Source organism: Chelmon rostratus, chromosome 16, assembly GCF_017976325.1.
Source record: "Chelmon rostratus isolate fCheRos1 chromosome 16, fCheRos1.pri, whole genome shotgun sequence".
Classification (NCBI taxonomy): Eukaryota; Metazoa; Chordata; class Actinopteri; order Chaetodontiformes; family Chaetodontidae; genus Chelmon; species Chelmon rostratus.
The window spans coordinates 5031382-5046886 of record NC_055673.1 but is presented as its reverse complement, the minus strand read 5'-3'; the positions used below and the strand labels follow the sequence as shown (position 1 = coordinate 5046886).

At 44.0% G+C, this 15505-nt stretch overlaps 1 protein-coding gene across 1 annotated transcript; it reads left to right on the top strand.

Moving 5' to 3' along the window:
* Positions 1–4513: 4513 nt before the first annotated feature.
* Positions 4514–13353, top strand: tcf19l (transcription factor 19 (SC1), like). Its single transcript, XM_041955550.1, has 6 exons — positions 4514–4643; positions 5153–6152; positions 8369–8538; positions 8656–9049; positions 9638–10154; positions 10734–13353. Exons 2-6 carry the CDS (start codon positions 5882–5884, stop codon positions 11074–11076), a joined length of 1695 nt encoding a protein of 564 aa, XP_041811484.1. The 5' UTR covers positions 4514–4643; positions 5153–5881; the 3' UTR covers positions 11077–13353.
* Positions 13354–15505: the final 2152 nt, after the last annotated feature.

Genomic DNA, 15505 nt, shown 5'->3' with positions numbered 1-15505 from the left:
GTAGGCTACATCTGCAAATTCACACCTTTAAGAAGACATGTTGGAATAATAATGCTAAAATTCAGGCAATCACAGCTGATGGAGGCTTTATGGAAGGATTTCAGTTACTGTCATTCAACCTTGTCTGATGTTTTCTGTTTCATGACACATCGGAGTCACGAAGCCTCTCAGAACAGAAGTGCTGATCAGTGTGTGGGCAGGTTGAGACTTCATAAAATGTTCTTGCACCTCCGGCAGATTTGCTCCTCTGTTAATCTACTATTCTCCGTAATTCCAAAGAACATAATGAAAAACCATGAAATGACGCCTGCGGTGTCACAGTTTGCCAATACCTCTGATCGCGCTGGAAGTTCCAACAACAGGAGAACTGTCGACTGCAGTTTCCGACAATGAAGATCAATTAATTTTCATTCACTCCAGCGCAATTCAGTGGCTCCGACTGTGATTGAATTTAGTCTTATCCTTGATTCATGACACATCATTGGAGAAAATAATTGAAAACCACTGGTCTTTGTCACTCCGAGCTCACTCTATAGTGTAAGAACATCTTTTATCAATAAGGAACACACAGTTTCACATCAGGTGGGTTTTCTTTTGGACAAGCTGATCCCAGTTCGGCAGCACTTCTACTCTGGGCTGCATTTAGAGTTGATTCAGAAATGTATTAAGAGCGTTTAAGTCGCACATGTGTCCCCCCACCGCGATGCTCCCAGCACCTGAGAATGTTTTTTATACAAGAAAAAAAAAACACTACTACTTTTCATATAATTACTGTGGGACGAACATGTGTCATTTCAAACTAGACAAGTGCATTTGGAGAAAAAATCACCCCTCCTTTGAATGAATGAACGTGCTTGACTTTTTGTAGCATCACATTTAGCACCAAAAAGACTTCTCTCGCTATTAATGTGCTTACTCTGATATTATAGCCTATATCTGCTGTCCCAGTGTATACCTAAGAGTTAGTGTAACTGCAGCATGCTGACCTGTAGATTTGCTTGTGGGACAGCAGGCGCGATGCTGATAGCTCATAATCACAGTAAAAAATATGAATTGCACTTTTCTGCAAAAGCTCCCGAGTCCATCCTGACCTTGTCGCCGAGGTCTGGCCCTGGTTTCCCGTGATCCTCCTGACGCTCCGTATCACCCTTCAGTGCTGGCTTTCGGCAGAGAGTGACGGTTGAAGGAGAATACTGGTGTTTTTAAAGGTTGCTTCCATCCATATGGGGTGTTTTTAGCTCTTGTTGGTGTCAGCACAGTTAGCGTAGCTTGAAACAGGGAAGCTTGTTTTCCTTCAGTAGAAGATATTTGCTGCCATTCAGTATTTTGCAGCAAAAAACACGCGATAAATCTTTGAAGTATAAAAACCTGAAGCCTCCATTTTCTAATTTTATTGTTATTTCATGGTATTTAGTTTTTAGTTTTCAACTAAAATAGAACTTTTGTCACATAGCATTAATTTTTTTTAAGTAAGGCATCTTTGTTGGGACACATTAACCTTTGATGTAAGACCAATCAAATGGCATGCATTAAAGATTTTATTACTATTATTATTTTCAAATGACACTGGTACTCTCCTTTAACATCACTTCTGATATAATGTGCACTGACTTCAATTCTTAACCTCGAAGATTCAAAACGGACATGCATCATCTCATTCTAAGGGGCATTAAAGTTTGCATCAATTTCTATGGATTAAATATTACATTCACACTCCTACAACTACTAGTGGTTTGCAAACACTGTCCTAGTTTTTGGGAAACCCCAAAGTCAGGATGGCTCATGAGGCTAAATTAGATCCCCTTGCTTGTTTTAGCCCGTGACTCAGGCAGACGAAGTATTGTCACTGTCAATATTCCTGCTGTTGCTCCTGCAGAAATGCAACTAAAAAAAGGCTTTTACATGAGAAAAAAATCACCTCCCCTTTTACCTTGATCTCAAAATGTATCTGCACATGATCACAGTAATAAGTAATTACTGCTTAATTTCCATGATGATGCTGGTTTTAATCATGAAATCGTAACGTTGTTTTGTCTTATTTTGGTTTTATCGTGTAAGACAGGCAGGGATGTCTGTGTGGAGCAGAAGAGAATCATGTAGCTGGCTGACGTAGAAGTTAAGCGTGTAGTTGATGCTCAGGTCATTAGATGTGAGAGGTTATATCGAAAAGTCAAGATAGTTTGGGTCTGTTTGTAAAATCTGTGTGAATTCTGACGTATTGTCATTGATCAAACCTACACAGTAAGCGCTGAAGCACTGGAGTGTGCATTCCTCAGCATAGAGCCAGTTTAGGTTGTGAGTGAAATCAGGTATTTGCCAGGAGACATCACAGTCTATCTATGTTTTAGCAGAAAATCTGGTTCGTCTGCATGAAAGTCGAACGCCTCATATCAAAGAATTCAGATCTCATGTGTTGTTTTCCCAAAGCTGGGTAATCATTGACTCTAATGATACTTCACGGCACTGCCATGAACAAGCGACCACGCCCCCTGTTTGCTTGAAGAACAAATCCCTGATTATTTATATACCAGTATTATATGAGACCTTTTGGCATCCTGCACACACTTTTGTAAAGCTTCTCTTTTTTCTGTAATGAATGAATAATTCCAATTAAATGACTTTTCATCAGCGGGTGAATCAAAAGGTTTATTTTTTTTGCGTCCCTGTTTTTGATGCTCTTTGCATTTTATTCATGCACGCTCAAGTATTTTCCATTTGAATTTCAGTAACATATTAGCACGTGTTTCTAAAACGTGCCGGAAAACCTTGTTTAGCTAAAAAAATAGTCTGGAGCAAATCTCAGAGTCTCAGATAAACCAGTTTATAGGACACATTATGGTCTCTTCAACGTTAAGATTACTTAAATATACCCAGAACTACAGGCAAGTAGAAGTTATAATAAGCAGTTGTGGAGTGTAACTTAAGTACTGTTCTTGAGTACAAATTTAAGATACTTGTACTTGAGTATTCACATTTTATGCAGTTTTATACTTCTACTCCATTACATCTCAAATGTTGTACTTTTTGCTTCACTACGTTTGTCTGACAGCTTTAGCTACCAGTTACTTTTCAGATTAGAAATTTTCATACCTTTCCTGTCCAGGGCAGATTTTTTTTTTTTTTTTTTATTGATTTTGATTCTGATAAACTGAAAGATGTAGTGTTCCTTTGTGGCTTGAGAAAATCCTCCTCCTTCTTCAGCTGAATAAACTCTTTAAAAAGCCTCTTGGAGGCTGGAAAATGCATCTTCCCAAAGCTGAAAATAGGCTGTTTTTCTGAGCTCATGAAACTTTTTTGAGATGCGTTCTCAATGTTTTAAGTAAAAACATGCAAATATTCCACTGCAACTAAAAGTCCTGCATTCAAAACCTTACTCAAGTCACTGATCAGTAAAATTTACTTGAAGTATCTAAAGTAAAAGTACTCATTCTGCAGTACAATGGTTCCTGTCAGTGTATTAAACAGTATTTGAACATGATGTTTTTGGATTAATATTACTGCTGCATTGACGTGTATGTTTGTGCTCATTTGAACTACTTTACATACTGTTGGCTAGTTTAATCTGCAGCAATGCATCATATTCTATAGGCTCATCACATGTTTGTAGCATTACTGTCCTGTGAGAACCACGCATCTCTAAAAAGTTTGATGAGCTCAGAAAAACAGCTTGTTTTCACCTTTGTGACGATGCATTTTCTAGCTGATCCAGGAGGCTTTTTAAAGAGTTTAGTCAGGGGAATCTTCTCAAGACATGAAGGAGCACCCCATCCTACAAAATTCAAATTCAAAATCACCAAATTTGGAGATATGTGGTTTTCACTGATCAGGAAAGTCTGACAAATTGTAATCTGAAAAGTAACTAGTAACTAAATTGTCACGCAAATGTAGAGGAGTGAAAACCGCCATATTCGCCATATTAAGATGTAGGCCGAGCGGAAGTTAAAAGTTGCATAAAAAGAAAAGACTCAAGTAAAGATAAGACTTTAAGACTTTATTGATCTCACAGTGGAGAAATTCACTCTTACAGAAGCTCTTCAGAACACGCAAGGGTGGGTTGCAAACAGCAATTGGAGGTGCAAATAAGAACAATAGGAACAATAAGGTGCAAAATAAGAACAATAAGGGTGCAAATAAGAACAATAGGAAGAACAAGAACAATAAAGGTGCAAATAAGAACAAACGGATCAATAAATTACAACTGTAAAAGTTTAAAGTACAAGTACCTCAAATTAAGTACAGTCCTTGAGTAAATGTACTTAGTTACATTCCACCACTGAACTCCATGCTGCTACTAAAAGCACTGGGAGGCTGTTTACTATCTAGTCCCAGTGACACCGTCTGCTCCAGATCTGCCCTGACAGGCCCGTCCTGCTCCCGCTGAACGCGCCCTGGCCGCCAGCCAATCGGGGCGGAGCAGGAAATGACGTCGGTTCTAGCGCAAGGAAGCCCCGGGAGTGGCGCGCCAAATTTCAAAGGACTTCCTCCTGGGAGGAAAGAAGGCGAAAAGCCGCACCGGAGCCCGACGAACAACGGCGATAAACTCCCGCACAAACAGCAACGTTTACCAAAGGTTCGGGAGGCAGCAGTCGACGGTGTGTGAGGAGTATTTTCACACCGACTCGGCGCGAAGCTCTGTTATTGCTGTAAGTGGCAGCTTTGACTTTGTCTCTGTCGTACAAGGAACTAACGTCCGCTAGCTTGATCCTGTTTGTGACTGACAAGCTAAAAGGCAGCACCGCGATATCTCGGTGCTCTTATTGATCTTATGCTAACATCAATCAGCCTGTGTGCTTGAGTAAATGAGCAGATTACACGAGTGTAGATGCGGTTATTGTTGCAAAAAAAGGTTTATTTTTTGACAACAAGCCGTTCACTTCTGCTGGTTATTGTTTCTGGCTTTGTGTCGTGATCCCATGATTTGTCAGCGGCACTACATGCAGCTGATGCACGGCATGCGGTGCGCCCTGCAAACGTTAAGAGTGACACTTTTTATGTTCTGTTGTAAATTTAGCATCGTATTTTTGCTTTCATGTCGTCTGAAGTGTCAAGTAAATTATATTTATAAAGTCTAAGCTGTTTTTCAGACACTAAGTAGAGCAATTAAGCAAAAATCCTTTTGTGTTTCAAGGATTTTTCTGTTGTTTTCTTTCAGATCAGACAGTTACACCCTGTCAGGCTTCCCACCTGTGAGACGGCTGATGTCAATTGATGTCAGGATCCGAGGATTTTAATCTCACACACACACACACACACACACTCAGGTGACAGCTGTTCACACCTGGAAATATTAAACGTCAGAACTCTGAGAGTCACGGCTGTCAGGTTTTCTGGCAGGTTTGCTTTTCACGGTTTTAATGTTGACTGCACCTTTCGTATTAGCAGCACAGTAACACACAGGCTGTCCACGTTGCTGAGGCTCTCTATTCTCAAATCCACCGTTTTATAGCCTCCCTCTCTATGGGGGATTTAGCCTGTTTGAGGTTGAGCTCATAACAGTGTGCAGAAGCTCATTTCCACACTTCACCAGCTTATCCCGACCTCTTATATCCTCATCATTTATTCATGTGTTCGCACCAGGACACAACAAGCCATCAGATTGCTATATTAATGCAAACATCTGCTGCAGAAAGCTGCTGCACCTGCCTTTAACCTTCACGCTCGGTGCTTTCAGGTGTGTCTGGGATTTTCAGTCTTGCATTACAGCTTTATGTTTGCAGTCAGCACTCTTTGGCCAGAGCCAAATGCCTTCAGTTTAACTTCTGTCCTGTAGCAAAGAGTTCTGTCTCAGTATGGGTCGCAGCCTCCTGTAAGTCAGGGCCTGTCGCAGATCAGGTGGGGCAGGTGAGGGCTCGGAGGTGGCAGACAATCAAACCCTTCAGTCATGCTGTCCGGGGTGCAGCCATGCTTCCAGTTACTTCGGATCGGTTTGTCGGCTGGCGACTCAGCGCGGGACCTGTACACCTTCAGGCCGGCGCTGAGCCACTCGGTGTTCCGCCTGGGCCGGGCGGCGGAGCTCTGCGACGTCACTCTGGACTCCACGTCGGTGTCCCGGATCCACGCCGAGCTGCGCGCGGAGAAGGAGGTGAGCGGAGGTGACGCGGCGCCGCAGGAGGAGGGCTGGAGGGTCCACATCAAGGACAGGAGCAGTCACGGTGAGCGAGTCTCACACACACATCTACAACTACACACCAAATGAGACTCACTCACACTCCTGTACAGTGAGGAAGAGAAGAAGAGGCAGAGTGACGCCTGCTTACAAGAAATAATCATGTGCACGAGGAACACACTCACCTGTGTGACAAATAAAAATGTAGATTTAAAGCAGACCTGGGCCCACACACATTTGGATCGACAGGAATACTAATACTTAATATTGTAGACAGGTGAAACACGCTGTAACACACACATACACACACACACACACACAGAGTCTTCTGATGAGTGATTGACAGGAATACCAAAACAAACAGCTGCAGCCTGACAGCAGCTGAGCTCCACACACCATCACACACACACACATATATATGCAAACACACACACACACACACACACACACACACACTGCTATTAACTGCCCAAACACAGCTGCAGATGTGCAGTGAAGGTGAAGCCTCAGATGCACACAAACAGCCACATTGGGAATTAAATGCATCCCTGAAACCTCAACTTTAAGGACTTATATCTCATTTTTGGTTGCAGAACTTTCCGAGCCTTTTGAGAAGCATTTAATCCTCCTAATGAGATTTGTTACAAAAAAATCAGAGTTAGATAGTGATTATAAGGAGGTAATTACAGACCATCTTAACTTTTCCTGATCTTCGACCCTGATTCATTCTCTGTGAATTGGAACACAAAGCATGACTCCGCCTGCCATTAACACCGTTCTTCCTAAACACGCTGTATTCCCTCATGTGGCGTTTTGATGATGATGATGATGGTGATGGTGGGGAGCGCCTTCAAACACGTCAGTCCAAAAACTCCCACAAATGTCCAGTAAGGCTGAGGTCTGCTGACTGGGAAGGACGTAGCGTAGGATTCAGCCCAGTGAGCTCTTCGTCCACTCATTAATTCAAGTTGCTTCATTGCCAGGATGTCTGTAATCAAGATTATTACATTTGTTGAAAATATTAATAATAGAAATATTAATCTTGACAATCTCTTGCAAAGTTATCTGCCTATGAGATGATGGTGTCCTAACCCAAAGGCTCAGAGACTGAGAAGTAAATCTTTATGTATGTAACGCTGTCCTTTACACCAGCTAGACCAAAGAAGCATAATGTTTAAGCAGCAGAGATGAAACAATTAGCTGATTTAATTGCATAGTTGATTATAGAGTGATAGACTTGCTGTTGAAAACACACTATTTGAAAATGTCACCTTGGCCTTTAGGAACTAACTCGCAGCGGATGTTTTTTCACAATTTTGTGACTTAAAATTCTTCACTGATGAATCAAGAGAATAATCAGAAATGAAAAATAAACTTGAGTTTCAGCCCCATTTGAAAGAAATGAAAAGATAACACAAGACTATGCAGAAACATGAGTTTTGAGACATCACTTTAAGGGCCTATAAGCCATCAAGCGGTCATTCAGACGTCGTCAGCTCTGGATGAAAATCAGTCAAGTGTTGAGGCAAAATTACGATTAAGAGGAGATGATGTCTGTAAGTAGGCGGCAGACACAAGAGGAAAACGACCTTCCGTCGTGTGTGCAGGAGGTCAGAGGTTTTACACCTTACTGCCTCGCTTTGCTAACAGTCTTAAGTGCAACCTGAAGTGCAGAGGAAGCGGCACAAGGCGAGGAAGGAGTAGATTGAGAGTGAAAGTCTTCTCTTAAGGCCGGTGAACTGTGTCTGACAGGCTGCGAATCTAAACTGCGCCCTCACTGTCTAATTTTTCAAGTAATTTCACAGTCTGTTTCACACATTTTTCATTGCTGCTATTAAAATTACATTTTAGTATTCACTGTGCATTTCTCATTTTGTGCTGTGCCGTCATGGCCGTTTGATTGCCTCGTACCCTTCCAGCTCCTCAATTCTGGGTCCATTTCACAGACTGTTTTACATTTTGCTGCAATTCTGGAAGCTGTAAACACACTGATAGTCAACAAACGACTTTATTTTGAGGCGCCGCTCGCTTGATTTATACTGTCTTGGTTGTCAGACTCTCATACATTAAAAAGTTCTGAAAAGTGATAAGGTGACATCGCCTTCGACTGCAGAGACTGATTGTGTGACTTTGAGAAGAGTTTCCTACCACTTGTACGTCAACGGGACCGAATGAGAGTCTCTAAGCACGTTAAATGTCAAAATTCCAGTAGCAGCAGTTTAAAAAAAAAAATCTTCATCTCCTGTGGCCTCTTGTTGCTAGGCACCTGGGTCAATGAGGTTCGCCTCCAGCCTGGCATCCAGTGGGAGCTCTCAGACGGCGACACGCTGACCTTCGGTGGCCAGACGGCTCCAGGGAGCCCCGAGTTCTACTTCCTCTTCCAGAAGGTCAAAGTCCGCCCGCTCGACTTTGATGCTATCACAATTCCAAAGGTAGTCTTTGTTGTTGTTTTTAAATACTCAGAGATTCATTTTAGAAAAATAATTCTGCCTAATGAGCAATACCAGCTCAATAAGTTCTAATTCCTGTATTTATATCTTGTTTGCTAGGCGGGCACCTTCTCCTCAGACTTACAGAACCGGATCAGAACCAATCTAGACCGCAAGGTGGCCGCCAACCTGGACCTGTCCAAGCTGTCCATGCACCGGGCCACCGTCATCCTCAACTCCATCGGCAGCCTGAGCAAGATGAAGGGCAGCGCCTGGACCTTCAAGAGGAGCCACAGCCACGAGGGAACCGCCTCGGACCCCGGCTCCTCCTCCTCACCTCCTCTGGCCATGGGCTTCTCCTCTGTGCTCCCGCCCTCCACACCCCCATCATTCTCCTCTGCCGCTTCGGTGCCCTCGACGAAGTCCCTCCAGTCGACCTCCAGGAGCAGGAGGAAGTCTGCTCACACGGTGCTCCTCGAGGACGACAGCTCGGACGAGCCCCGACGTCGAGGAGGTGAGGCTGAGCGAAACTGCACACTTCGCTTCCTGAGCTTTCTGCAAGCTGCAGAGGCTGCAGAAGGACACCTGTTTAAAACACCTGTTTTTTAACACTGCTAATGAAGACGCATGTAAAAGAGGATCTCAGTTTTTGCGCAGACTGACAAAATTAACGTAAAATCATCAGGTTTTAAAACAATAGTACAAGCCAATCAGAAGCAGAGTAGGGCGAGTCATGACTTCACAATACAGCAGCTACATATAATAGGCCTGAATGTCCCTGACAGGCTTTTATGTGGCGCTGGAGCATAGCTTGTATAGAAAAGTGCAGTGTGCATGATGGGAAGGGGCTTTGTTGCTGTGCATTGGTCATCCTTTTAGTTTTTAGGCAGAAAAGTGTTCATCGTCATCTGTTTGCACCCCTGAAAAGAGCAAGTGGGTGAAAATGAGAATACATTCAAAGTGGAAGTTGTGGTTAGCTAGTTAGAAGTTCAGATAAAGAAAATTCAGGCTTCTAAAAATGTGCTGGAAACATTGATTTCACTGTGAAGAGGAGTGTGGATGTGATCACTACTGACAATAATCTCATTTCGATGTCGTTCAGCTCCAGCAGGAGTTGTGGAGGATGAACAGAGAGCGAGGGGGAAGAAGAGGCGGCGGCTCTACAAGTCCGAGTCGGAGGGTTTCAGCTCTCCTCCTCCGCTGCCGCTGCAGCCCAAGAGCCACAGTGATGTCCGGCGGCCGCTGGAGGCCAAGCCCTTCCCCGTCGGCATCAGGACCATCGGCAGTTTCCATGGCGCCATGACGAATAGCAGACTCAACAACAACCACCACCACCTCCTCCAGGCGTCATTCACCAACGCTGCTGTTCACAAGCAGGAAGTGCAGACAGTGCACCGGGTCCAGACGGTGATGCACGGCAACATCGCCGCATTCCGCCAACAGAAGCCTGCACACAGTTCTCCAGCGGCGCAGAGAGGCAGGCGGAGGGCTCACAGCTCTCCGGTTTTCTCCCCTCTGGTGGTCGGAGGGGAGAACTACAGCCTGGCCTCGCCTTCTGTGAGGATCCGCACGGAGGACCGAAGCAGGATGCAGTTCAACAGATTTCACCATCCAACAATGTAAGATGTTGAGCTGGATTCGTGACAATCTGTCTCTGCCACCAACCACAAAAGCTCCTTAATTAGAATTTTTCGGTGATTATTGCACCTTTTAAGACTATTCTGACGCTATGTGTTTGTCCCACCACCCCTGGTAGTTACCGAAGTCAGGAATGTTCCACAGAGCGGCCTTCAGTGTGTCACAAAGTTTTCAGGCAGAGTTTTTTTTTGCAACGCTAATAAAGCCAGAAGTGTCTGACAGGGAGAGAAGAAGGCTGCAAATGATCAAACCTGACACCACCTTGCAGTTCAGTTTTGTATTATCACACTAAATGTTCCTCCTAAGTTTCACATCAAAGCCAGTGTGCAAAGGAGAAGCCAGACTTCTTTTGCATATTTGTCACAGCTGATGTCAGTGTGTGGATATTTATACATAATCAGGTTAATTGTGAGCTAATGGCTGATATAACCAGGAGTCTAACAGATAAGGACACAGTGAGACATTTTTGGGTATTAAAAATAAACATTAAACACCTTTTCCCTTCCTTTTCTTCCCCTGATCTCTCTCCTCTTCCTCCTCCTCCTCTTTCCTCCTTGCAGCAAGCGCCGAGGCCGCCCCAGGAAGCACCCTCTCCCTCCCCGGCCTTCCCTGCCCTCTCCGTCCTCCTCGTCCTCCTCTTCCACCTCCTCGGCCTCCTCCTCCTCCGGCTCCTCCTCGTCCTCCTCCGACGAGGACGACGACGAGGACGAGGAAGACGAGGAGGTGGCCGCCGGGGCGGTGGAGCCGTGCGCGGCGCCGCGCTGCCGCTTGCCCCAGCAGGACACGGTGCAGTGGATCCAGTGCGACGTGTGCGACGCCTGGTACCACATAGACTGTCTGCACGTGGACCGCAAGAAGCTCCTGAAGGACCCCAACGCAGACTTCCACTGCGGGTGTCGCTGATATGAGCGGAGGTTCAGTTTAGACTTTCAGGTTGCCACATTTTCTTCCCTTAAATGTTTATTTCCTTCAGAAATCCACACTTTTGATTGCAGAAAGCTTTTTTTCTTACCTCAACGGCAGCTGGCGAGGGCGGGAAAAGAGTTCAATTCTCACATCCGGGTTTGAGGATTTGTGACGCAGCGCTCTCACAGCTGCTTCACAAACCTCTTGCCCGCTCAGTCTCAGGGCTCGGGCTTCGGAGGAGGCGGCAAAACCGTAATTACATGTGTCGGGTCAGATTTCATTGCGGCGTCGATTGCCTGGAGAGGTGTGATCGGGGGGGGGGGGGGCCTGATGAAATGCTTCTGAGTGCACTCCCACTGAGGCTGTCGCTGGCCGGGAGGCAGCATTCAGGAAGATTAATGAAATGTTTCAGATCAGGCTGCCACAGTAGGAGTCTGTGCAGGGCCGTAACACTTTCACCTTCATTTCAATGACAAGGCCAATTTTTCAGGGCAGAACAAGACCTTCAGTGAACATTTACTGATAGTTTGGGTGGCCAAAAGCACTCCAGTACCCCCCACCCCCACCCAAAACAAGTCAACAGTGGGCTGGTGTTTTCCCACCTCTGAAATGTTTCAGTGCAGCTTTCCTGAGAGGCCGCGGCTGTCTGGGAGTGGGATGTTTCAAGACAATTAAATGGCAGAAAATGTGTCAGTGGACTCCCCATTGGTGCCGCTGATGAGAGATAATCAGATGTTTCAAGGCACTTCAGCAGAAGCAGCAGCTGCTGAGCAGTGGGGACGGCAGAGGCTGAGGGCAGGCCGGCAGCGTGTCCGCCGCTGGTTGAAGAGGACTCGTTAACAGTGAAATGTCGTGAAATATCATCCGCTAACGTAACGGGATGAACAGATTCAGGAAGTGATCTCATCGTCTGACTGGTGGGTTGATGTGTCAGATGAGTTGAGGGTCTCCTCTTTAGATGAGTCTTCATCTGCTCTCCTCACACCGCTGAGCTCTTGGACTCTTTAGTCCTGGGTGAGATGGGCTGGACCTGACACTTGTTCTCCACTACAGAACAGCAGCTGTACACGTTTGCTCAGGTGCTGCTTGAGCAGAACTCCAAATTCTTCTCTTAAGCACCTTTTCTATAATTTAACTCAGAAATGTGACTTTGCTTGCCTCACGTGGACCAAACCAACCTCTCTGTGTTTCTACAACAGCATCGCTGAGCAGTTTACCTTCTGCACCTGGCGTATAATCTCTGTAATAGTTTGGACAGGTAATGGTAGCGTTAAGTAGACTTTGCTGGTCATCGTGCTTTGATCACACCACTGGCGGACCTGCAGTTTTTTGAAGTGGGAGAAAATGTAGAAAACATGATTCTTGAGCATTAAATTTAAGAAAAAAAGAATCGTTTGAACCTGTAAATGGCAGATTTAAGACTCCTGATTGCTTCATCTTTGCAGAAACTGTTGAATGAAAGTAATAAATGTAGTGTTACTAATCAAAAGGCTCCAGTTTCAATTGAAATAATTTCATTGACATTTAGTGTTTTGACAAAATCACTGAAAATAAAACATGTAATAATGTGAGGTTACATCACCTTGCTGCAGTAATACAATATCAGTTACATAGGACTTAACACGCCGTGCTACGGATCTGAAGGTCGTGTTGTGCAGTGATGACTCAAATGTAAAAGTTTTGTTGATCTTCAGTCACTCTTGTTTTGGTTTCGTGTGTCGTTGCTTCCTCTTTTTTCTCTCGTCGAGTTGAGCTCTAAACATTTAGATGTCTGTTCATGTCTTCCGAGCTTCACTGGAAGAAACGTGCCATCTTTCACCACATCACTCACCGTCGCCGTCATGGCGTCACATCGGCGCACCCGTTTTTCGCTTTCATGTGGCGTGCCGAACAGTTGCACGGGTCTAAAAAAGAGCGCTGAAACACGCAGCTGCTGAGCGACTGATGCTTTTTAGCTGGCGAGAAGGTGAAATGACACGAACTGTGACGACAACAACAACAACAACAAAGCAGGAAACTTCTGTGATATTGAAAATGGAGGAAAAGCTTCACAGTGCAGCCACAAAGACCTGAGTCAAAACTGAGCTGTTTCTCCCTGAAGCTTACGATACTGTCAACATCTTGAGGCAATGCAGACCTGAAACAGTGCAGCTGAGACCATTATTCAGTTTCAAAGACTTGCCAGTTATTTTGGTCATTTGTCAAGCAACAAGGCCAAAAAAAAAAGACATTTAATAGACTTGATTATTGATTGATTTTACTCTTTGTCTCTTTGAGGCAGCAGAGTGCTGGAACACGTAACCACAAATGAATCACACAACAGTTAACTTCATGTTTAATGATGATAAGAAATTCCTTGCCATAATTACAAACTGCCGCTCTGTACTTGCGGTCAGTGGACTAGCACCGCTGGAGTCGTCAGTCGACCACGAGTGGCTGCTGTCAGATATCTGATAAATCAGCCTCGCATATTGATAACCGCATCGTTAGCAGCTCTTTGCAGATCTGCAGCGTTTTTTTGCCTCAAAGACAAACAACTTTCTTGTTGCATCTTTCAAGGCTTTGACAGATTAAATCAAGTTTGCGGCCGCTGTTTTTTGGTCATTAAGGCTGCGGTCGCCTCGTCGTTTGAGGATCTCGTAGGCGAAACGTGCAGCACGCTCAAGCGCTGGCCTTCGTGATGAGTTCAGAAGGGATTGTTGTCACATTTCACGCCTCAGTTTGTCACTCTCCTTTCACACTGCTTCACTTTAATTATATTGAAATGCAGAAACTCAGCACAGCTTGACTTTGTTGGTTTTGTTGGGGGGGGGGGGTTTGTACAGAATTAAACCAATTGTCATAACTCTCTGAGATGCCATCAGCATCGAAGAAATAAAGGATATTCAGAACACGTATCTTTCCTTTGTCTTGTTTTATCTTCGCAGCTGCACTTCTCTCCGTCTCCACTGAGGCTGTGATCTAAAAAACATTTATTATAGATTCTTCTCATGCGTCCAGCTCAAGTTTTGATTGATGAAACATTGATATTAGAAATTTACATTTTGTTTTCCTCTCATCTTTGGCGTTAAAGCACAGACTTGGCAGAGATGTGATGTATTCTGATTTTCTTTGACGTCTTTGAGATGATCACAGCAGAGCGTGAGTCAACAAGCAAAGACAACGTCCTCGTAATTCGAGCCCATTATCACACATCTGTTTGGCTTTTTTTCTTTTTTTTTTAACTTCGTAATAGATTTTTCTTATCTTGGTTCTCCATGCATGAAATTACATTTATTCACAGAAAATACTGCTCACAGCAGTTCTGGTTTGGTGGCTTACACAGACGACAACATGAGCAGATGTTATGTGCTTTTTATGAAGTGACACACGATCACAGATACACCTGGATGTTTGACTATTGATGTATGCCTGTGTTTTACCAAAATTAACGTGTTCAACCTGCAGAGTTGCATCTCTTTAGAGCTGTGAGGCCTCTGAAATATATGTAATCTACGAAAATCTATTATTTACGGACCGCGCACAGTATTTGTGGTACCATCTTTATGGCGTAGTTATAAGAATTACAGTCTTTTCTCCATGGTAACGTTCAGATGTAAATATATCAGATGAAATAACACTGTCCTGCAATCCAATGCAACAGCCATTCATCCTGCCTTCGTGTTGATTTTTAATTAAGGCTGCATGTTGCGGTGCACTGCATTACAGTATATTTGGAAGTGTTTCAAGTATTTTGTCCACTCCGTGTTTATATGTGGAATATGGAACAACATACAGCTCTCACTTAAAGTCAAGGTCTGACAAAATACTCCTTTCAGTAAACTGTAATGTCGTCAGATAGAACAGAGTTTCACTCTTCATCGTGCTGATACCCCGCCGGGTTTTAACGCCTCCCTGCGTGTTGTTCTGCTGAAGCATCACGTGCACATAAAGACTAGCTGTGCACAAGTCTCCTTAATGGCGAAGAGGCTGAACTCATTAGTTTCTTGTGTTATTTCTGACTTGACGCTTGACCCCTATGAAGTCAGACAGCTGAGTGAAGCTACTTTGAGTCAATGCTTTTGTTGCACTTTTCACTTTGTTATTTATTGGTTATGAAGCTGTTTTGAGCACAAAGTTTCACCAGAAGGTTCACAGATTTTACTGATTTTTCAGTTTGGTTACTGTTCTGTAATGAGCTATTCGGCGAAACCTACATTCCACAGATACATAATCAATCATAAATCATGAAGGCAATTATTCATGTAGAATATTTATTCTCCCTGATACCTTTAAAAAAGATGTGTGCCATATATCCATATTTGATATTGATCAAATATTTTGATTAATACGAGACACTGAGAGGCGGTTAAGTGGAAGAAGTCCAAAAATGCTGTTGAGTTGAACTTGTTTGTCCTAAAATGTTGGAAATGTTAAGGAGGTCTTG